At 42.7% G+C, this 24523-nt stretch overlaps 1 protein-coding gene across 16 annotated transcripts in view; it reads left to right on the top strand.

Annotated features, from left to right (window-relative positions):
• Positions 1–24523, top strand: part of KALRN (kalirin RhoGEF kinase) — a gene marked incomplete at its 3' end in the record, with an annotated part of 571907 nt that overhangs the window by 345027 nt on the left and 202357 nt on the right. For 10 of the 16 annotated variants that reach the window (XM_081139141.1, XM_081139138.1, XM_081139132.1 and 7 more), the window contains exons 15-21: positions 306–472; positions 7102–7221; positions 12983–13201; positions 16464–16613; positions 18848–18962; positions 22373–22488; positions 22963–23085. In XM_081139141.1, the coding sequence (XP_080995267.1) occupies positions 306–472; positions 7102–7221; positions 12983–13201; positions 16464–16613; positions 18848–18962; positions 22373–22488; positions 22963–23085 (1010 nt within the window). The remainder of the gene's footprint in view (positions 1–305; positions 473–7101; positions 7222–12982; positions 13202–16463; positions 16614–18847; positions 18963–22372; positions 22489–22962; positions 23086–24523) is intronic. The other 6 variants (XM_081139136.1, XM_081139139.1, XM_081139135.1 and 3 more) reach the window with 1 other exon arrangement.

Here is a 24523-nt window from a genome sequence, read left to right as displayed (position 1 = left end):
TATCTGTGGATGGATTCCAGAAAAACCACCTCTCTCTAACTCCAGTTGATAATACGGAGCTGATCATCTGTTGAAGTTAGTCCCAGGCAAAGGCTCAGTTAATCCAAAAGAGATGGCACGTTGGAGCATCCCAAACAAAACTGGTTATGGCAGTCTGTCTGTCCAGTTTCAGAGAGGGATATGTAGAGCTTGGTAGGGTACTGATAACGACTGTTTCTAAACTCCAGCTTTCATATGCATATTGAATGAAATGCAGTCTTTACAGTACTACCTGGTTTTTAATTTTGCTTATTTTTTTAAATCAGGAATTGAGTTAATCTGTGAAAAAGACATTGATCTGGCAGCCCAGGTGCAAGAGCTACTGGAGTTTCTCCATGAGAAGCAGCATGAACTGGAGCTCAATGCGGAGCAGACTCATAAGCGGCTTGAGCAGTGCCTCCAACTGCGGCACCTCCAGGCCGAGGTCAAACAGGTGAGCCTGGCTCTTCCACCTTCAACCCGGGCTTCCCACCTAGGCTGGGCCTGCTCCTGGTATGGGGTAAGGCGTACAGATCCATGGGTACAACCAGACCTTAGAAAATAGATAAGTTAAGAAATGGTTGTATTAGTTTCTGAAAGCTAGGCTGCCATCTGTTGGATCTAACAAGCAGGTCTAGTGCTACAACGGCCCAAACAAGAAATGCATAATTTCTGTTTCATAACAGTCTAAGGAGAGCATTCCCAAGTTGTCCTCAGTCACTGAAGGCTTTTCTCTTCCTTTCCATCCCCAATCCTGGCATATAGTTCGTGGGAAATACAAATCCTTTATCAATAAACATATGGAGCCTTTAGAGCTAGGTTGATTAATTTGAGGCACCTGTGTGCCTGGTACAGTACCTGACACATAGCTGATAGTCACTACATGGTAGCAGTAGCCATCATTCTTTCCAGTGTGTGTGGTTCTGATAAAATTTTCTTACCACATTAAAGTCAATTTTAAAAAGGCAAAACAGTTCTTATCTATCTGAGATATTACACTAGCCATTTTTCTAAGGAAATACCCAGGTCTCTAGGAATCTCTAGGGACACACAATGACCAGTGGCACATTTAAAAAATACTACATATTTTTTTCGCATGTACACTGACTGCCAGAGCATTTAGATTTAAATCTATTAATTTACCCCAAGGAGCAAAAACATATTTGATTTAATTATTGCTTGGTGTCTTATAGTCAGGATAATCCTTGCTAATGCCTACATCTTAGTTATTACATTGTTATTTATTATAATGGGCAAAAATATCTTCTCTGCTTCCCTTCTCTTCCAATCAGCGCTCAGCTAGAGCCCAAACACTCCGTGTTAAAGACTCATCACTGAGCCCCAGGAGAGACCAGATCACAGTGCCACCATCCAAGTCATTTTCCATTTTGTTGCACTGGGTTCAAGTCTGGCTCTCTGGAGAAAAATATTCATGCAGACATGGTGGGAATCCTGGCAGTCCCGGAGCAGTGAGGAAGATACAAATCTGAAACTCTTGGCAGTGATGATAGTACTTTCTCTTCATCTGAGCAGTATTTTCTCATTTGTGATCTCATTTTAAGAGAATGAGCCATGGGGAAAAGTGGTGTATGTTTACCTTACAAATGAGGAAACTGAGGCACCATAGGATTAGTGCTCCCAGGGCCTCTTGACTAACTCAAGCTGAAACTTGAGCCCGGGCCTACTAAATCCAAGGTCCTACCAGTCTGCCTCTGCAAGGCCCCCTTCCCGCCCTGGGGTTTCAGGAGAGAGGGAAAGACACCCTCCAGCAGAATGCAGTCTGGGATTTTCTTGGCCTCGGCAGCATTACATCCAGATAGACAGGTAGGCATGGTTTACACCTGGTAGTGAGGGTGGCACCTGCCCGATCAGTCCTCAGACTCCAGCAGGTCATGGGAGTCCTCCTCTACTCTGTATGCTCAGTTAATCCTGTCGGTGGATGGTGGCAGGGACAATCATCTGAACAAAACAGATTACATGAAAATTATCCCTATTTGATTTTGAAAGGAATCTATACTTTTGCTTTTGTTCCTGGTTTTTAATTTTATTTATTTATTTTTCCTCCAGCATTAATAGTAGAACCAATACCTAATTATGGTTTTTTTAACTGAAAATAGAAATGAATGTTCATCCTCTATCTGGTCTGGCTTGGGGCTCAGAAATGAATGGGTAGCCGGGATGATGATAATAACGTAGTTTGTCAAACGGGAAAGGAAAACATCCACCTATGAGTAATTCAGGCTTGACTAATATCTGTATACATTTACATTCAGTATTTTATGAGTTGGAGAACAAAAGAAGAATTCTTTTACTGGGGTGAGAAAAATCCCTTTTCCCCACCATGCTCAGAATGACACACAGTGGAACTGTAGTTCCAAATAGGACTGGATGGTTCATGTCAGACTTTAGGAAAACCCAGAAGGCCTTTGCAAAGGACAGCAGCCCTTGGAGGTGACAAGGGACTGTTGCTCGGTTCAGCCACCATGCCTCATTAGACAGACTTGTTTTCCTTGTCAGTGTAAGACTTTCTTTAGAGAGTCATCTGATCCCATTTCAGAGACGGCATTTGTGTTTGATGGAAGTTGGTGGAGCAGGAAATATTGATTCGGAAGCTGTTGACACTTGGAAAGAGGGAGTTAATTTAGATGTCAGTATTGATCAGTGGGGCTACATTTAGCCACTAGCTTGAGAGGTTCTCTTTTGAATATACTTTCAAAAAAAAGAAGAATAAAAGAAAAGGGACATTTAATTTAAATGCCATCAATGAGGATAGAAAAGGAGAGGACAGCAATATGTTACTATACCACTCTATCGTTAGAACTCTTGTGAATGAAAGGTTGAGATTTAGCCCTCATAATCTTAAGTGTTGTTACATCACAGTTATATGAAACTGAAGCTTTGAGGAGTGACAATGCCACAGACATTAGACTGAAAATTATTTTCAAGTATTCAGGACAAAGGAAATTGATTAATGCAACTGGTTTTTCCCCCTGAGGGGTTACGTAGGACTTTGTATCTGAGATAAATGGCCCAGATACCTCCAGAAAAATGTTGAGTCTTGAAGGGAAACCACTCTCCTGATTACAGCCCATGGTCCAGCGCCCTAGACCACCCAGATTAATTCTTTCAGATTATTCTCCAGACCCCACAGAATGCTCTGATTGCTTTCCAGGAAAATTGTACTCTGGTAAGGATGACCTCACATTTATTAGATAATTCAGGAAGATTTTAAAAACCTATTTAATGGGCCTAAAATGAAGTGAATTTCCGTATGTATTCCCGCAGAGCAGTGCATTTAGCCAAAAATAGGCCAAAATGGATTTATAAGATTTGGGGGCTCTAAGCTATGGGAAAAGAAATCACACATATTTGTCTACTGAAAACATTAACTTAAATTAGCCCTGTGGACCAAATACTGGCCAAAATTTTCATAGAATCAAGATGGGCATTCAAAACAAAGGAGAAAATATTACCTTGTTCTTATGCTTCTGTCAAGAATACTGTGTTCAGTTGGGTTCACTGTACGTAAAACTTAGAAAGGAGTTGGAGTAGATCCAAAAGAGAGGCAGCCAAAGGGACAAGTACTATCCATTTGTTTCACAGTAGAGATAATGAAGAAGACACATGGTCACAGTCTATAAAACCACAATGGATGAACCCGTACAGTCTCAAAAATTGTGACTTTTTAGATCTAAGGAACATTGAACACATGAGAGGCTCCCAGTTACCGTCTGAGGGGCTGATGGTTTTCCTGTGGCTGGAGTTTCAGAAATGAACTTGCCCTGTGATGGCATCTGCAGTAGCAGACCTCAGAGTCAATGGCTTTGAGTGCAACGTCACAGATTTATTGTCGGTATGACCTAGAGAACACAGCCATATACCAGTAGCTTCCTCAGCCTATGTGGTGACAGGGTCTGCCTGCCCAGCTTAGACAGCAGCATCATTTATGGACATCCATATCAAGTTAACTAAATCCAGTCTTCCCCTAACCCGGGTTAGTTGAGCTTCCTTGGCCTGAGGAAGCAATCGATCCCCATTTCCATTCCCCTCTCAGCTCTGACTGAGCTGAAATCATGGCCAGGCTCCTAAGTCCCCAAGCAGCCATATTCTTTTGGTCCTTCATTTCTACAGAGCTAAGTTTCTCTCGTATCCTATGGTTATAGGGACAGACTCTGAATTCTGAAAGAAGTATGGAATGTTAGGGCTCAAAGTGACCTTCAAAGATCATCTAACCTATAGGTAAACTGTTGCCTCAATGATTGATCAACATAAAATGTTCATTTGATGGATTATGTTTTATGGTTTTCAAAATACATTAATTATTAATTATTAATAATTAGATGTAATTATTACATTTACATTAATTATTTCATTTCACCTTTCCCTTTGACGTAGGCAAGCAGAGTGTTACCGTTTTACAGAAAAGAAAACTGAACCTTAGATGAAATGTTTCCAGATACACATAGCTCGAGATTAGTAGGACCAACATTTTCTCATTTTTATTACAATATTTCTTCTACTACCTTGCACTCATTTGGATACTCACAGGAGAATAAATAACCAACTTTATGAACCAGGAAGACAAAGGACTATAGTAATAGAAAATTATAACAACAAGAGTTGTCATTACAGTACAGAGACGCATGATAACAAATCAACGACGGTACCTGCATAACATCAGGAGGCCCAGACTATGCCAATAAGTGCTACAATTACTGGGGCAAAAATGAATATCCCTAGGCTTTCTTCTCAGTGTGAAAGGTACAAACAAAGAATCATAGCACTACCTAGCTTTGCTCAAAACTAAAAGTCACCACCACCACCACCACCCAGCTATACACATTACAGTTGTATCAACCCTGCTACAGAAAGTGAAGGTTCTGCTCTCCTAACTTTATAGATGAGAAAACTGAGGCTCAGAAGAGTAGTAACAGAGCCAGGTGTTCTTACTTCAGATTCTGTGCTCTTTCCACACTACCCTAATTCTGCGTCTAGGACTGACTCAGTCATAGGGATCAGTCCCCCCCTGAACACAAGGCATGGATGCAAACTGCCGTGCATTTTTGTATCTTCCTAAAATCAAGTCTCCCACTTTACACTTCTGCAGTGCCTTTATAAACAGCATTTGGGAAATAAAAACGAACAACGATATAAGGATATGACATGATTTAATGAAAGAGGGAGAGACTGAAGCCCATAATGTTGCTAAATGGAAAAGCTGGTAAATGGGGATCCCACAACCACTGCTATAACTGATGTTTCAGTTGGCTGAAACTAGGGAGGAAAATGTTCCAGCAAGACTCAGGAGGCCCAGAGAGAGGCAAACTACCCCTCAACCATTGATTTGTGATGTACGTGGAGAAAATGTTTCTCTGACACCCTCAAATGAATCTCGAACCAAGCAAAATGCAATAAATCATGGCAGAAGGACTTACATAGTTCAGAAATATACATTGCGAGCTCCACTTTGCAAAGAGATGAAGCATTTGGGGCATGCAATACATGTATGCATGTACCCAGACTTACAGGCAGCTTTGGGAAACCACTAGCACCTCTAGCCAGCCAGCCTCAGTACACGGGTGGCATTGGAGATTTCACATATACACCCTGAGCAGTTATTTCCTGCAGCTAATTGCTGTACAGATTGACACCTCATCCGCAATCTGCCAGACTGGCCATGAATTAACATCTCAATCCAGATAGGCCAGCCTCAGTGGGATTTCTGCCCCGGTGTTATCCATGCACAATATGGCACCAGTCATTTTCTGCCCAAAGAAGTAATTTGCAAAGTGCCTGTGAGGGTTATGGCATAGGAGACCAGGGTTAGTATTTTCTAATTGTTTAACATGAAGTTGAGAGGAGAGAAAAACATTCCTGAAACAGATTGTGGTGACTTCTGTTTATGTTGAAGTGACAGATGCATGGTATTTACTGATCTTGAAATTTCAAAAGTTATTTTTTTTTTTCTCAAATAAAACTCAGATTTCCTAATAAAGAAAATATTTGGCAATTTTCTGGTGACCAGACAAAGGTAGATTTTCAAGGCCTGATTCTTCCAATATGATTATTTGTGCTAACACTATTAGCTGGAAAATTGCCACATGTCTGTTTCACCTAGGACTGTCTAGACTGTGTCAGCTGTTTCTCCTTCTATCCTAATATTCCCTAGCTGAGCACTAATTAAGGTCACCTAGAAATTTTTACTCAGCCTCGTCATAGCCTCTAAATCAATTATAACTTACTCTCCCCATTTCTAATGATTCAGTATATGGATTATTCACGCTATTTTGCTTGTTTTCTTTCTCCTTCCTCCTTCCTTTTGGTTGCTTACCTACCAAGGCTCAAACCTGTCTACTCTTAGCTATTTTGAAAGGCATAGGAGGTTGGACCTACTGCCTAGGTGTGACTCGGGTGTTCACTATTAACATTCACTCATGCTTTCAAAAACATTACTGCATGCCCATCACATGCAGGGTACTGTGCTAGGCACTGTACGGGATGAAAATGTGACTAGTATAATACTCTCCTCTTCTGGAAGTTTACATTCTAAGGGGAGAAATGAAGCAGGTTGAAATAACTGACCAAAGGCAGTCTGTGGTAAGTGCCGCAAAGGTGGTACAGACAAAATGGCATGGTTGTGCTGGATGACAGAGAGCTTGTTTCCAATGGGAGTGATTAGGTATAGTAGATTTCAAGACATTATTGATATTTAAAATGGCCTTTGAAAAAGAAAAGAATACCATCCTGTGTTCTAGTAGGAACTTCAGAAACATGCATACATGCAATCAGATTAAGTAATGTTTAAATTAAGTGGGTGGGAAAATTGGGACAGAGCGATGATAAGGGTAGGAAAGAATATATGAAGCTGGGAATGAGGTTGGTCCTTAAAATAAGTATCTATGGCACAGGGTGCCAGGTAAGATTAGGAAGGTGACCTTTTTAATTACCCGGACCTGTCCTACCCTCTCTCCAACTGTGGGTAGAAGATAGTGAGCTCTCTGACTGAAGGACCCATTTGGCAAAGCAACAGCTCTGGGGAATCTGCAAAGCCCATTCAATTGTTTTCCTGTCTCAACTCCCTAGGTCCTGGGATGGATCCGCAATGGGGAGTCAATGCTCAGCGCCAGCCTGGTCAACGCTAGCTCCTTGTCAGAAGCAGAGCAGCTGCAGCGGGAGCACGAGCAGTTCCAACTGGCCATCGAGGTAACACCCAAATCTGGCTGCGCTGTCCTCCCTCCCCCTTTCTGCTCTGTGGTTCAAGCAGGATGGCTCCTCACGATGTGGGTGTTCCTTTATGTAATGAAGCCCTTACTGTTCCTAGTGAAGTGGTCCAGGTAGCCTCCCTGCTACCCAGGAACTGATGGAGAAGCAAATGCAGGGTTCATACCCCCAAGGAGGCTTGGTATTAGAAGACAAGCTCTTATTGGTACCTTCGAGTACCTCATTGGTACTCAATGGCCCCTGATACATTGAGTTTCTGATTCATTATGGATTATGCACCATGTGAGAAATGTAAAGAAGATCACGCAGATTTGAGGATAAACAAGTACAAAAATGATTAGTACATTAGGATTTTGTTTTTAAACGTTTAGTTTACATGTAAGATTGATTCCATTGTCAGATGCTGCCTTTTAACAAGAACAGTGTTCATGGGAACAGACGGCACTAGATGGTTTGCTCCGCTGAGAGTAGTTGTTCAATGATGCTGTCCTAAAGGCTGTTTTAAAAGAAAATTCCACTTTGATAATCTAATATAAACTTTATCTTGCTTTAAATAATACTTTTAATGATCTTTTCTACTAGAACATTATCCTTCCCAAAGAGACTTGAGCTGATTGCTTTAGAGTGGTAATGGGGGTGGGTAGGAAATGGGACGTGGGAACGATATTAAAAATAAAATAAGTTCATTACCAATGGGAAAAGACATAGTGGAAACTTCAAAGACACTCATTACTTGTGGTTCAGTACAAATTTCGACCCACTTCTGAGTGTGTAAGAAATGCAAAGGTGTTATCTTCTACTAAAAAATTATCGTTAATGAGAACATTCCACAATAATGATACAATTTTAACTGGTCATGCCAATAAGTATATGTTTAATACAGTAACCCAATTGATTGTTACTCATTTTTAAACTAGTATTGGTTGATTTCAACCATTTAATTTTCTAAAAGCCATCTTATATGTGTAAAAAGAGCAAGAACGTGAATGACATGTTTCTATAAGATTTCCGACATCTTCTTAGGAACTGCTGCTAGTACTAGCATTCTGTGTGGAATTTAAAATTTTTAAATGTGCTGGGTACTACCCATACAGTATGGGCAAATAACTTTCTAAAGAAGAACTAACCAGAGAAGAGACGTTTTATTATCATTAGCTGTCTCTGTTGGGATCTATTCACTGTAAAGGAAAAGTCAGGACTCAGGTTATAATCAGGAATCTGGCACACAGTGGACAAGACCCAGGGAGAGGAGCAGTGCAGAGAACGAAGGTTTGTCAGTCAGACTAGAGGGATGCCATGAAGCTGTGAGGATGCTAGGCAGAGAGTAAACGGTTCTTGGCTGTACCGCCTCCTTGTTTATCTTGCATGTGAAGGTGTATGTGCCTGGCAGGTAATTAAAGTTTCAGTCCCTTAATCAGATGTTGGGAAAGTAAAACCAAGTGTCATGACACACTTGAGCATCTTGATGAGCTAGTGGAAAATAGTGGGTAAGTTCATTCGCAACACTGTTGCAATAACTGTCACATGACTTGCATATGCAGCGTATTAATCTACGGCAGATGCTGCTGCATCCTGAAAGAATAAAGGCTCACTAAGCATAGATGTCTCTTAACTGCCTGGGTGCAACTTGATCAGATATTCTTGGAATTGATGATAGAGGCCCTTGTAGAGTTTATGTCTATGGTTTCAGGAGGACATGGCAGTGCAGATAGGATTTCTGGAAGATCTTGAGAATGCCAGGGCGGGCAGGGTCTGCAGCACGGCTAGAATAATGATAACAGAACCAGAATTTCAGCGTATGCTCCTTCTTCAGGTGGCCTTGTGCTTCTCTCTACATGTGTCAGTTTACACCAGGCTCTGCACTGGGAGGAATATGCCAGGGATGATTTACGCAATTTGAAAGCAGATCTCACTAGTCCAGTTTGGCTTAACCCATTCTGATGGTGTTACCGGAGGCCTTTACGGTGATTGCTGATAGGGAACTTAATTTGACTTCTTGAGCCCTAAGAAGGAAACCTGGATTCCAGAAGAGAAAATAAAATAGCTAAAAGTAGGGTGATCATGTAATTTATCGCTAAAATAGAGACACTTTTAAGAGTGAAGGAGGGAAATATTAATAACTAAGCCAGAAAATAGGCCTACGCTAAAATTCTCAGGGGCAAACCAGGATTTGCTCACTCTAGCTTGGGTGGCCTCATCAGTTTGAAGGTTCTGGTCTCACAAAAGGAGGTCAGATTTTTACTTGAAGTAGCTTTGGTTTCAGAAAAACTCCCCAGAGCTGTTGAGAACATAGAGTATTAGCACCCAGAGCACAGCTTTATCAGCAAACCTGGGTTATTATTTATTAGCATCCAAGGTGTTGTGGCTGATGTGTCCTTGAGGACTGTGAACACCATAGAAACAAGCTTGAATTTAAATTCCATTTTTATTTGAAATCCTCTTATGCATTTTCAGCTTAAGCATTATGGCAGGAATAGTTAAGTTATAGTTATCCAATAGTTATAACTGGATAATAAATTCAGTTGATTTGGTTCAGTTTTCCTTCCCGCTCTGCTACTAAATATTAACCTCTTTGGTAATCCGTGATTTAGGATATAGCACTCAATAGGATTAAAGAGCAGAAATAAATGCAAATAACGACTCAGACCTAGTGCAAAGGTTATGTCAAATGTCTTGTGCGTAAGAGTTTATCATTTTGGAAATTAAAGGAGGAAGGGCTTCCCAGGACTATTAGATGATAGTGAGTTTTAGAATAAAGAGGATTTATTACATAGGATAAATTACGGGACAATTAAAGCTACTCCTCCACTGTCAGAGAAAAAGGCATAATAACGGGTTTGTGATGACAATTATATGCTGGTTTCCTATGCTGAGGAGAGGCCAGATAATTATCATAATCACTCAGTGTTCAATGGGTGAACCTTTCCTCTAAAGGAGACATTGTGGGTGCCATCCTGATTGCTGGGGACAAAGCGATGTGAGTCATATAGTGGAAAGGCCTTGGGCTTGGGAATAGACCAGACCTGAATCTTGTTCTTGGTTTTATCGCTTCCTTGGTTATACGTTTTTGAGCAAGTCACCTAACCAACCTGAGCCTTAGTTTCTTAATCTGTGAAGTTGGGGATAGTAATATTTACCTTGTAGTAGTATTATGAGAACTAGAAAAAAGCATACATAAGCACAGGGCCTGGCACAGGGTACACCTGGTTAAATGACAGCTATTCAAGTGAGGTTTTAAATAGTCCTTTCCAGAAAGTTTCAGTCCAAGTAAGGAGAATCAGCCAAATATTAGATGAGTGATACAGTTAAGAAGGTAGGGTTTAGTGAGGCTCAGACTGTCTGAAAAGGCCTCTTTGAAGGAGGTTGGAAGAGTCTCAAAAGGCAACTGGAACATAGATGGGGAGAAGCTATGGGTGTTCATTAAAGGCAGGAAGAGTGACAGTAGCAAAAAACAAAAAAGTGCATGGTGTGTTTTCAAAGTGTGGTATGGAAGCAGTTAGGACCACATTATGAGGCTTATAATGACATCCTCTAAATTTTGGGCTTCATTTCATAGCAATGAGGGAACTACTGAAGGCTTTTTAATTGGAAGAAGGGAAAGATGTTTATAGCATAAAATTAGAGTTTTAGACCTGGAAAGGATGTTAGAAGTCACTTAATACAAGCACGTCCTATTACAGAAAATCTGTCAGCAGCTTAAGGGATAGGCTGAATGGATTAGACATGGAAGGCGAGGCGACCAACTGGATGACCAGCACAGCAGTCTAGCTGTGAAGTGGCGAGGGCTGGACTGGGATTCATGGTGAGGAACAGCAGACCAGAGTGGTGATGAGGTTGTCACGTTAGATGGCAGTGAGGAGGGCACCATCCGCAGAGGAGACAATGTGTGGGAAGGCTGTTTTAGAGGGAGAAGTTTAGTTTTAGATTTAGAACTTGACATGTCTGGGAGGAAGGTGGATGCTCTGATGGGGGTAAAAACATCTGCATTCATTAATGAGGGTTCCTCCCTTCTCTAGGAAAACCTTTCACTTATTTGCTGAGAATGAGTCTCTGTGAGTGACTAACATGGGCAAACAGACAGAGCATCTGAATCGGTGCTGCTGACCTGGGTGAGAGGAATGATAGGCAGCTTCCCCTCACATCCAAAGACGGTTAAAGTTAAAGGGCCAGATGTTGGGGAGAGAGGTCTAAGCTGGGAGTCATTCACAAAGAGGAGAATGGAAGTCAAGGAAACAGGAGAGCTCTGCAGAAGAAAAAAACACAAGAATGGGCCTTGGCATACCTCTGCATTTAGGAGACAAGAAAAGAAACCACTGCCAATAAGTAAAACAGAAAGAAACCAGGGATTTATAGTGGATCGTTTCTGCCTATTAGTTTACTTTTTCCAGCTGCTTTCAGCAATTAGGAACCCAAATGCTGATGTGGTCACTAGGATCGGAGACTGACTCAGTGGCAAAGCAAGGGAATGAAGGAGTCTAGGCTGCTAGAGGAGAAGTGCTAACATAGTTCCCATTGGGTACAGATTCCAGAGCCAGAGAAGGGAGCCAGGAGGTGGTTGATAGACTGGGAAAAGTTAATAGGACTGTGTGGAGTGCCATGCAGGATGAGGGAGAAGGAAGGGGAAGGTGGAGGGGAAAAGGAGGGAGGTTGTCCTCACACACAGAGTGCAGAATGGATGTGCTCTTGGGAACTGTCCAGCACTGCTGCCCAAGACAAAGGGCAGAAATAACTCCCGAGTCAGTTACAGGGCTCCTAGTTTCTCATTTTCACTGCCAGCTGAGCTATACTTTCCTAAAAGTGCAAAGGCCAAATTTGTACTGTGCCGTTGGGTTGAAATGACCTCAGCACTTGAGGCTAAGATAATATTAGCTCTTTGAAGTTGTATGGTTCATCCACATTAGTCTTTCATTTTAATAAATTTTAATCCCAGTTGGCGCTCTCCCTGCCACCCAGTTTTCCAGCCTGTTCTCCCTACGTCCTGTACCTACAGTTAATGTAAACTCAGAGAATGCAAACCGTATTGAGCCTGAATAAGAACATAAACCTTCTACTATATAATTATCCTAAAGGCAAGCACACATAGTGCAGGAACGTAGGGATGCTGTGTTGAGCTGAACTGTCTATTGTAGTGCTCTGTTCCCTTGGCGAGGTTGCTAAGGGATGGTGTGAGATGCTACTCTTCTGCTTTATTCACTTGCCAAATTGATCCCTTCTACTGGCGTCCTTTTCAACTGATGTTAATGTTTAAAATGATTGCATTGTTGGCTCAGATTTCTGTTACATGAAGGTCATTTGATGTGCCGTATTTATTTGATCTGTAAAATAGGACTGCAGCCGTAACCTCCTTTGAAAATGCATTATGATGAACAATTTTATGATTAGATTTGAAAAGGAAATTTAACTAATGTATGAGCTAATCAGAGAGCAGATTTATACATAACTGTTGTTTCTCTGCCACAGACACTGAAATGTCTTTATGACCTAGAATGAAGCAAGTAGAAGAGAAAGGAGTGGGGACAGGAGTTAGGGACCTGAGCGATTAGTTAATGAAAATGTATGATATTCTTTTTTAAAAATATGCTTTGAAAACAATGATGTATTAGTCATCATGACAAAATGTTTGAATCAGTCATTTAAAGCTCTTTAACTTCTCTGCATCTTTCCACTCACGCCTCACTCCACCCCCTCCCATACCACGCCTGGGTTGTTCCCATGGACCTTTCTCTCCTCCCCTTGTGCCCAGTCCCTCTTTCATGCCACTTCCTTGCAGAAGACGCACCAGAGCGCCCTGCAGGTCCAGCAGAAAGCTGAGGCACTGCTCCAGGCCGGCCACTACGATGCAGACGCCATCAGGGAATGTGCTGAGAAGGTGGCCCTCCACTGGCAGCAGCTCATGCTGAAGATGGAAGACCGGCTGAAGCTGGTCAATGCCTCTGTGGCCTTTTACAAAACTTCTGAACAGGTGAGGGAAAGAGCTGTGGGATGTGTGAGGCTGAGATTGATGGAGGATTATTTTCTCCCTCACACTGCAAATCTGCAATATCTACCACAGCAAGAAGCCAGTCCTCTTGGTACTAATCTTTGAGAATAAGAAAATGATTTGTGGAAACACCATGGTTGGCTTCCTTATAATGCTTTCCATTAGAGAAGTGGACCGTATGATTTGTTTCTTATAAATTTCTCAAATTCATTGGTGCTAGCTGTTGAAATAGAAATAGTAATAGTAATGCTAGATTGGAGTGGTATATTAGTCAGCTTTGCCACAATAGTGCTGTGTAACAAATCACCCCAAAACTCAGTGGTATAAAACAATAAGCATTCTTTTTTTTTTTTTTTTTTTTTTTGCTTAACTATTGAGCTCAGCTTGTCTTGGCTGAGCTTGGTGGAACTGGCCCCAAGCTGCAGATTGAGACTAGATCTGTTCCCATGTCTCTCATCCTCCTTGACCAGCAGTTACTTGGGCAACAGTGCAAGAGCCCGAAATCTTCTGTGAAAGTGCATTTCATGCCTCTGCTTATGTCACATGCTCTAACATCGCTTTGGCCAAAACAAGTCATGTGACCAAGCTAACATCAATGATGCAGAGAAGCATATGCCTCCTATGGAAGTTGGGAGAAGAGAGTGAAAATTTGCTGAACATAATCTGATCTACCACAGTCAGGCACTATGCATTTCTTGAGAAACATACAGTTCTTTTATGGGGCTCCCAATCTAATGGAAGAAACACGACTCTGTAATTGGAGAGCTGTGAGCCTAACTGGCAGGATGGTATTGCTATGGGAGAAAAGGCAGGAAATATATACAGCAGGGCCATAAAGGTGCAGGCCCATTACCAGTACATCTGTACAGCAATATGCATAAGAGCTAAGAGGATTTTTAAATGATTTGGATGCTGGTAGGGAATTCTTTCCATGAAATAGAGATTTAAATCCAAAGTTATTTTATTCTGTATAAATTACTTTTCCTTGTTCCAATTGCTCCCTAGTAGAAATAGATCAGAAAAACATTCTCTTCTGGGTGGTTTATAGGAACCCTGGGAACATGTCTAGGAGCAAATGCAGCATGTCTATCAGAGGGCCCTGCAGCCAGTGTTCCCTGGAGGTACAGTGTTCTGTGCCTTCTCTCAGTCCTTCCTTCTGTTGTTTCAGAAAGATGATGCCTTCAATGGTCTCAGAGGTGGAAGCAGCAGACAAAGATGATAAAGAGCTTCCCCAGTTGATCTATAAATTCAACACAATCCCAGTCAAATCCCACCAAGCATTTTTTGTAAAAATTGATATGCTGATTCTAATATTTACATGGAAATGCAAAGAACCTAGAGTAGCCAAAACAATTTTTAAAAAGAAGAGCAAAGTTGAAGGAGTTGCACTACCTGACTTTGAGACTTACCCTAAAGCTGCAGTGATCAAGACAGAATGGTATTGGGTGTAAGAATAGACTCAATATAACAGAGTAGAGGTTCCAGGAGTAGACCCATATACATATATGGTCAGTTAATTTAAAAATAATAATAATAATAATAGTTTATTGATTCTTAGAGAGGAAAGGAGAGGGGGAGAGAGAGAGAGAGAAACATCAATGTGGGACCACAACATCGATTGGCTGCCTCCTGCATGCCCCCTACCAGAGATCGAGCCCACAGCCCAGGCATGTGCCCTTGACCGGGAATCAAACCAGCAACCTCCTGGTCATGGGATGATGCTCAGCCAACTGCACCATTCTGGTCAGGGCTAGTCAGTTAATTTTTGACAAAGCAATTTAATAAGTAAAATCTTTTAAACAGATGATTCTGGACAACTGAATATTCATGTAAAAATGAGGCTTAATCCCTATCTACTATCATACACAAATTTTAATCTGAGATGAATCAAGCTACTGAAGAGGACAGAGCACTAGATTAAGAGTCAGGAAATTTGAACCTGAACTGACTTTGCCAAAGGTCACTTTATCTCCCAAGACTTCTGTTTCTCTGCCTATTAAAGGATTTATGCTTGATAATCTTTTCAGCTTCCAAACTGATTGGTTTTAAGCCCAATACTATCACAGAACCGGAGTCAAGTACTCTTTTCCTTAGAGTTTTTGAACGTCTATGATCTTTTCTCTCAAGATGTGAGCATCCTGAGTGTTTTCATGCCTTGCCTAAAGAGAGCTGTGTGGTGCTGGAGAAGTCAGCTCAAGTTCAGCAACAGGCCTCTCATTCATGAGAAACATGTTGGCTAAGGAGGGTGTTCTGCCTGGGACACCTTTCAGCTCAGTTCATAACTCAATAAATGTCTTATCCAAGGCCAAGGATAATGGCTGCTCTCACGTGCTGCCATAGACAAGCAAGTAATCAAAGCCTGTTGAAAGAAAGTCTAGGATTATAAGTCTAGGATTATGAGTTTCTATTTCCCGCGTCCTTCCCTAGGCCCTGACACTAGGCTGCCTGGGTCTCCTACAGTTATACTCAACCATAACTTTCGCTCCAAGCCCCATTTGAATGCTTGTGCTTTCGCTCTTTTGTGAGTTCATTAATAAGGTCATTTAGAACATGGCCTCTCAGCATTTTTCAAACTGAAAAGGCTCCTTAACTTTCTTTGAGTTTAACCCAAATTTGTTACCCCTCTGAAGGAAACGTACATTTTACAATGGAAGGCCTAGAGATGTCTTTGCTATATGGTAGTATCTTGAGACATTTTTGCTGGGGTTTTTCCCCAAGAAGGGGAAAGATAACATTCATTTATGGCCCATAAGTCACACAATATATAGGCAACTTCCTCCTTTATCTCTACTTGAAACTACTTCCTGTAGGGCAATTACAGGGGGTTGGGCAACCAGCGTAACTTCTCCAAACCTCATTTCCCTGTACTACCTAATTTACAAGGTTATCATAAAGCTAAAGCAATATAATATATTTTTTAAAGCCCTCAAAAATTACTAGTCTGTCTGTCTTCTGCATGGTATCCCTAGGCGATATCAATCCCCGTAGCTTCAGCCTTTAGTCATCAACTGTCAGAGGATGATTCCAAAATCCATATCTCAGTCTCAGACTGTCTCCCAGGGTCCAGATGCTGGATCCCCCTGCCTCCTGGACTTCTCTTCAATGTCCCAGGGACCCTGCATGGCCTCAATCTACAAACTGAACTTCTGATGAAAAAGTGTGCATCTGTGCGGGGCTCTCTTCACTAAAGGGCCTCATAAAAGACTTCCCAAACGATTAATTTATTGACTCTTCTTTTCCACAGGTCTGCAGTGTCCTGGAGAGCTTAGAGCAAGAGTACCGGAGAGATGAGGACTGGTGTGGTGGACGAGATAAACTGGGGCCAGCAGCAGAGATCGACCATGTCATTCCACTCATCAGTAAACATCTGGAACAGAAGGAGGCCTTTCTTAAGGTCAGAGCACATTGTCATCCAAGGTCTGGGACTTAGCCTGTTCTTCCATCTCCCTTCTCCCTCTCTCCTCTCTCCTCTCTCCCCCTCTCTCCTCTCTCCTCTCTCCTCCTGTCTCTCTTTCTCTCCCATCCCATGCCTACTCTCTCTCACACATGCTGCTTCATATGGGCTTTCCATACTCCTGTTTTTTCTAGCTTCTTTTATTGAAAAGGAGATATTTGTAGAGAAAATATTGGTTGGTTAACTTGCAAGGTTGAAAGGTCACACTTCAAATATTTATTTCTCTCAACACTTTTTGTATAATTAGGCAGTTAGGATGCACTATATCTGCTGGTGCTATGTTCAGATATCATAATATCCCATTGATGCTAATTGAGCAAAATACATACTTTCATTTAGTTATATTTGGTTTATTAAAATATTTTTAATTGAAATACATAAACCTAGATATAAAACAATATTAAAATAAATCTTTTGTAAATGGATAAGCTCCATTTAGGGCAAGAATTAAAAGAAATAAATGTAGACATCTCATTTATTTATCAATTTAATAATTATCAATTACTGATCGTTGCAGTGAGCTCTAGCTTCCCAGGGAGGGAGCACAGGGCTGCTCTGAGTGGGCTTTCAGCTGGTGTGGAAAGTTCTCCCAACCTTCTTCCCTCCCACCTTTGATCTCTCTGACGAGTATTCTGTGCTAAAACTTATCTCAAGGCTCCACTTACTCCCAGATTTCTTGCTTTCATGCTCTGCTTCCTCTCAGGTTTCTGAATGTACAAAAGAGAATTTTTATACCCTGACATACTGCCACTGATTTTCTTCAGTTCTGTAATTAACTGCCTTTCTTCTATTAGGGATTTTCTCTACTTGACCACCTCTCTGAGTTTTATTTTTATTCCTTTTTTTAAGATAGGCTCCCCCAACCCTCCTCCATCTGTCTGGTGCCTGCACCTACAGTCAATTGGAACCCTTAGTAATCAGCTCTTTCTAATGGATTAAATAGAAATTCTTCTCTACAGGGCTTACAATGATTTTAAAAGTCTTCCCTGTTATAAAACAAAATTTAAAACGAAACAACTTAAGGAGAGTATATCAAAGATTTTAAATAGAGGTATAAAGGTGTTTCTTTATAAGATAAAATGCTTCTTTTGAAGAAGGAAAAAAATGTTCTGATTAGATGTTTTGCACATGTGCCCAAACTATAGTTGAGAAACTCCCTGTTGTTATGGGAAGTGTGTGCCCAGTGGATGGGACATCGAGCTCTCCATTTGTGTGCAGTAGTTAATCTATTTTGGATTTCTTAGCTTTGGACCACCGTCCAGCTATTAAATTCATGGACCTATGGATGGACCCACCAGCAGTCTTTTACCAGAGCTCTCAGAAGTCACTATTGCTAATGCAGCATTTAAAATATTTTCTACTCTATAATTTTGTAGAATCAGATGCTAAGTTTTTAAAATTTGACAGTTTTGTCTAGACATAATTTGATTCTCAGAACTGTAGATTAAAAATTAGTGGACTACCATGTTTTACTTCTACAATCAGGAAAAAAACTGCTTTTTCAAGAAATTCAGAGCATCTGTGGTCTCGAGAGAAAATAGAAATACTGTCAGTGGACCTAGATTCTAGTCCTGACTTGCTTCATGACTCCTGCCCTCTCAGAGCCTCAGTTTCCTCCGTGGGTACAACAACATGGGACACACCTGTCCTCTCTGCCATCCCTACTATTGTGAGTCTTAAAGGGATAGTACAACAGCTCTTATTCCTTAGGTAGAGCAGTATTTCCCAGCAGTAGTGTGTTTATTACAGTTACTGAGATGTGGGTTGATTTGATACACAAATAAAATTTTAAATGTGGGTAATATCCATTTAGATTTGGCATGTATAGTTAATAAGTTTGTTTCCCAAATTTGCTTTCTCAAGTCTAAATTGAACTAATGTTAAATTGATATCCACCGGTGAATGTTAGTACCACTGATTCAACTTATTCTCAGCAAGGGATGGCTGATTTCTGATTTTTATCTGTGATGGGAAGGGGGGAGGCACAGGGAGCAGTTCCTTACTCAATAAAAGGGTGAGCTTCTCACATTAGAACCGGAGTATCCATGAGCCGGAGTGACCTCCAGGGCTCTGCTCACCCACAGCTTCAGAAGCGCCTTCTCTGGGGTCTTGGATCCCATGCACCTGCTTTACCAGGACCTATGTGCGGGGCCTCACACCTTTGTCTCCCTCAGGCCTGCACCCTGGCGCGGCGGAACGCAGAGGTGTTTCTCAAGTACATCCACAGGAACAACGTCAGCATGCCCAGTGCTGCCAGCCATACCCGGGGACCCGAGCAGCAAGTGAAAGGTCAGTGTGAGACCAGCTGGCCATGAGCCACTCCAGCGGCATGGACCAGAGGCTGTGTCCCTGGTCTTCATGCAACCTCAGATTTCCTGGGTTTTCTTTTTGGATAAGAAAAAGTTAGATGTGGGATGGCATGGCAGTGATAATTCATGGGAAAATTTTTAAACATGCATCAAGATTTGGAATGGGAAAAATGATGATAAAATTTCACCAAAGCATTTTCATTTATTTATCTTAGAGTCTAGAGCAGCGCTACCTAATAGAATTTTCTGAAATAACAAAAATGGCCTGTATCTATGCTGCCCAATCCATTAGCCACTAGTCACATGTGGCTGTTAAGCACTTGAAATGTGCCTAGTGTGACTGAGGAACTAAATTTGTACTTCTGTTGAATATTAATCCATTTAAATGTAAGTAGCCAAATATGGCTAACATATCTACGAGCCACAATGCTAGGGTATCTTACAGCCTGGGAATGAGACAAGTTCCAATCCGGGCTTTATTACTTACTGCTTAAGCTTTTAAAACTTCAATTTCCTTACTGATAAATAAAATAAGATATCTAGACTCTTGCTGCTTAAAATGTGGTCCCAGACCAGCAGCATCGATGTCACTTGGAGTTGTAGGAAACACGGAATTTCGGGCCCCACCTGAACCTACAAGTCAACCTAAATTTTAGCAAGAGCTCCCCCATCCCACCCCAACCAGGTGATTTGTGTACACATTAAATTTAGGTAAGTGCTAGTCTAGATAATCTTTAATAGCTCTCTGAATTCTATAAAATTTGTAATTATATGAAAAAATCAGTAACCTTTAAAAACTTATTAGCTGACCACATTAAGCTTAACTTATAATTGGTGGGATTGCTTACTCTGGACCACACAGAAATTCACCTTGAGTGAGTATAGCTTTTAACAGATGTCTTGACACAGCAGAGAAATAAAACCCTGAGGACCGAGGCTAGGGAGAGAACTGAAACTGACTCGGAGAGTGAGGGGTGGGGACAGACTTGCAGAGCTGTGGAGTGGACAATGGGAGGGGCTCATCCGGTTTAGGAAGAGCCTTTCTGCCTGCTCAGAGAGCTCCAGAGGTGAGAAGATCAGAGGCCAATGGGAAGAATTAATTTTAGAAATCAAAGTCTCCCACAGAGAAGAGGTAAACAGGTTCCTTTTGCAGGTGTGCTGCTGTTTGTGGTCGAGGAACCCTGTGGATGGTGGCATTATGTCACCCTCCCCTTCCTGCACATTGCAGAGCACTTGTTCTGACTTCCAAATGCAGGTGGCTGCTCAGGTGAGACCAGCTGCCTGCTGAGAGCAGACACTCCTCCTACACCTCAGGGTGCTAAGAGTGGCAGGAACCCAGAGAGAACAGGATTCGCTACAACTTTGTGGGGGCGAGGGCAGGTGATTGCCCTTAGGAAAGCCTTTAAGAAGGGGGTAAAATGAAACCTGAAACCCTCTAGGATTTTTGCCTAATCTTGGTTGATGCTGTCAGCTAGGAAAGCTCTGTCTAGGAGACAAAAGGACTGAAAGAAACACAGGTTCTCACTCATCTGCCCAGTTGAAGCTTCCACCCAAGTGGGAACTACACTCTTCCTCTGTTTCCTTTCCACTGGCTGCCTAGACCCAGAACAGTGCCACTTATTTTAAATTTTTGTGCAGGATCAATTTCTGCTGCATAACAGCCAAACAATTCAGTGGTATACAGTTGTAAGCATCTATTGTTCAGGTGACTGTGTGTTGGCTGGGGGTCAGCTGTCTTGGCCGAGCTCAGTCAGGCAGTTCTGCTTCAGGCTGCAAGTCTTGCAGACTCCACTCCTTCACTGCAGGTTAGGTTCTTGTCTGCTCCACGTGTGTTAATTCTGGCAAAGGGGCAGCAGTTACCTAGGAGAACTTTTTATAGTGTCGATGGCAGAGACACAAGGCAAGGTCAGTGTGCAGCACATTTCAAGCCCCTGCTGTGTGGTATCTTAACAACCCATTTGCCAAAGCAAGTCACATGGCCGAGCCTGAGTCTTGGGGTAGGAAAATACACTTTATCTCTTTGGGGAGAAACTAAAAAGTTACATGACACAGGCATAGATGTAGGGAGAAGTGAATAATTAGGGCCTGTAAAAGTATTCAGCCTAAGAGGGGAGAGACAGATTCTGTCCTTAGAGAACCAGGCTTCCATGTAGCATTCAGAGTACACAAAATCAACACAAACTTTTAAGTATAAGTACTGTGATTCGGGTTGTGTCCTTTGTAGAACACAGTAACCTGTGCTTTACAGCCCCAGTAGCCCTGGAGACCATAGTGGCTAAGGACTCAGGGGTCTGAAGTCAAACAGCTTCGCCCCTTCCCATCTGAATGACCCTGGGCATTACCTACATTCTCTAAACCCCAGTTTCTTCATCATAGAACAGAGATACTAGTGCACGCATCATGAGGTACTGTGAAAATATCTGCCTGCCACATAGTGAAGGCTTAATAAATATTAATTTTTCATATAATCCTTATTATGTATTTTATTGGTATCTAGTATAGTTATAGCAGCAAGCAGGAGGCAGACATAATAGAAAAGAAATTTGATTGTTTCAAGCACAGAACCTACTTATAACACTTAGGAAATCTAACCACGTGGCTGCTCCTGAAACAACAGAACAGGGAAGATGACTTGGATAAACACCTTGCACAACCCACTGTGTGCTGTAGGCCTTGTTCACATTCTCACACTTAACATCGTTGGAGGTAATGTGAGTGAGACCAGCTCTCAGTTTTTCTTATGATCTGATCCAAAGCAACATGGAAGTTTGGTCCTAGAGATATGATTCCATGTGGACGTGGTTCCCACACAGCTTCCCCTTGCCCACCACTTGGAAGTTTTAAAGTTGAGGCTCTACTGCTCAGGTGCTGTGTGCACAGCCTTGTGTGCAGGGCAGGGCATTGGGCACATGCCTCAGGTTATCCATGCAGAACCACCAGCCCTGATGCCATGGTGCCCTCTCTCATAGCCTAGAGCTCCTCCAGAACAGCTGGGACTCCTGTCAAGTCCAGTCACTCATGTATACTCCAGGGGCCACCCAGTTAGCTGTTATTTTAGGGACTGATACTTCCTGTGGTATCTTACCATCAAGGACCAGCTTTGGTGTGAAAGAATCAGTGTCACTTTTAAGTTGCCCTAGGGACATACTCTTCCATCCTTAGTTGATGGAACCTCATCAACAGGCTCTCTCCCCAGCCTCCCTCACCTTGCTCCCCTCTGGATAATTGTCTCTGGACCATGCTTTCACTCCCTTGCTTCTGATGCCTGGATTGGTCCTGTGGAGAGGCATGAATGTCACAGTTATCTGGCACCTGGATGTAGGGTGGAGGCAGCCAGTCAGATTTGTTCAGGGCCTTTCTGTGACCGGTGCTCATCTCCCCGCCCTGCAGCCATCCTGAGTGAGCTCTTGCAGAGGGAAAACCGCGTCCTGCACTTCTGGACCTTGAAGAAGCGGCGGTTGGACCAGTGCCAGCAATACGTAGTGTTTGAGCGCAGTGCCAAGCAGGTATGTCTAGAGCTTTCCCTGGCTTTGCCTCAGCTCTCGGGGCTACACAGAGGCCAAGATCACCATCTCCTGGGACATCCAAAAGAGGGTCATAGCAGCAGGCCGAGCAGGGAAGGTAGGAGGTGGGGATGAGGAGAGGAAAGAGAACAGGCTGCCACTCACCTGTCATCAGCCTTTCTCAAGCTCTCCTGTTACCAGGAGTTGGGAGGAGACTGTGGAGGAAGATTACCCCTAATTCATGATGATCCTGGGTCAGTCTGATGGACAAGACACTGTTTGTCGGTGGGATGTTCCAAGTCTAACAAGGGAGGGCTCATTCATAAAATCAACTTCCAAGCTACGTATTAATGGAATCATGCTGGAATTCACTGGGTCCATCACGCTGTCCCAAACCACAGCCTTCATGGCAGCATGGCATATTTTCCCACTGACACCTGGCCTTTGGGGGACTGGTTAGGTTGTTTCCTCCCACAGGCGCTGGACTGGATCCAAGAAACAGGTGAATTTTACCTCTCAACACATACCTCCACTGGAGAGACCCCAGAGGAGACTCAGGAACTACTGAAGGAATATGTGGAATTCAGGGGGCCTGCCAAGGTAGGAAGCACCCCGGGCCTTCCCCTAATCTACCCAGCCCCCAGCCAGTCTGACCAATTCACATTGCAGAAGGGAGAGCAGCCTCTTGCACAAAAATGCTCAACTACAGAGGCAAAGGAGTAGCACAGGCAGGATTATGTCCTTCGAAACCCAAATACCCAAAGAATGGCGGCTGCTGGGTAGAGCATCTATAGGCAGGAGTCAACTTCTGTGCACTGTGCTTCCAGAAACTCCCCTTCATGCTCCCAGTCCTGGAATCTGCTATGTTCTTTCAGACCAAAAACAGGAAAGGGGTGTATTCATGTGAAATGCACGTAGCATACGTGAACACCTGCACCTCGACACATGTTCTTGAAACTTGAATGGCATAGAAAATCCACCTTATGGGAAGAGCCAATGGCTGTGGATGGGTTCACAAAACAGGTGAGGTTATTGCCAGTTTAAATGCGTGTTGTTCAGGGGTTAGCTACACTTCCGCCTGGCCTCAGACCTGCACATGAGCCAGACTGGGGTCTCTGGGGACCTAAACATGCACTGGTGCACGTACCACACCCTCCTACTTTCATTCACACTGAGGCAGAGAATGTACAGTAGGAGGAATTCTCATTTTCATCTGTTTTCACAGCCAGGATTTGATCTGAGGGCCTTTGGGCTTGAGTGAAAATGTGATATGTGTGAGTTCCCTCCTTGTCCCTCACTCTGGGCTCCCTGTCATGCAGGAACTTTCTGGGCATCACTCCCACACATGGCAGATGCTTCTCCCAGGGGGAGAGCTGATTTCAGGGAGTCAAGGGGGCCATATTAAGGCCCATCCTACCCAGAGGTGCCTCTGACACTACAGCAAATGTGCCTCTGGTTTGCTGTGACAAAATTAGGGCCTTAGCTCATTCCTGAGCTGATGTGTCAGAAGTGGCCTCCCACTTGACAAATCCTCCACTGTGAACTCTTGACAGTGGGAAGCCTTCCCCTGCATTCTCGTGAGCCTTTGACCTTTTCAGCCAATGTGAAAAGCTGTCAGTTCGGATGAGAGACTCATTTCAATACCAGCTAGAACAACAGCACTAGGGAGGTGGCAGGTGCACAGAACCCTTCAAATCCAAATGAAATAGCTTTGGAATTACCCACTTTGCATCTATCTGCTCTTCTCTAAATACTGTAGTATCAGTAATGAACCATAAATAAGCCAGATAGTGTCAGCTCCACTGGTGTCCCTACTCACATAGGATGGATCACAGCAGGTACCCAGAATGTCCTAGGATCAGAATCTGTCCATAACCGAAGTGGAAATGCGGAGAATCAGTCAGTTTAATCCATTCTCTCTCTTTTCCGCTCACATTGTTACGAGCCTAATTGGGTTTCATGCTTTGGACTTTTCCTTCCTTTCAATCCATCCTGCTCGTCATTGCTCATCATCTTTAAAATACTGCTGTGGTCACAT

Source organism: Miniopterus schreibersii (genome assembly GCF_964146895.1).
Source record: "Miniopterus schreibersii genome assembly, chromosome: 5".
NCBI lineage: Eukaryota > Metazoa > Chordata > Mammalia > Chiroptera > Miniopteridae > Miniopterus > Miniopterus schreibersii.
This window is presented reverse-complemented; position numbering and strand designations above follow the sequence as displayed.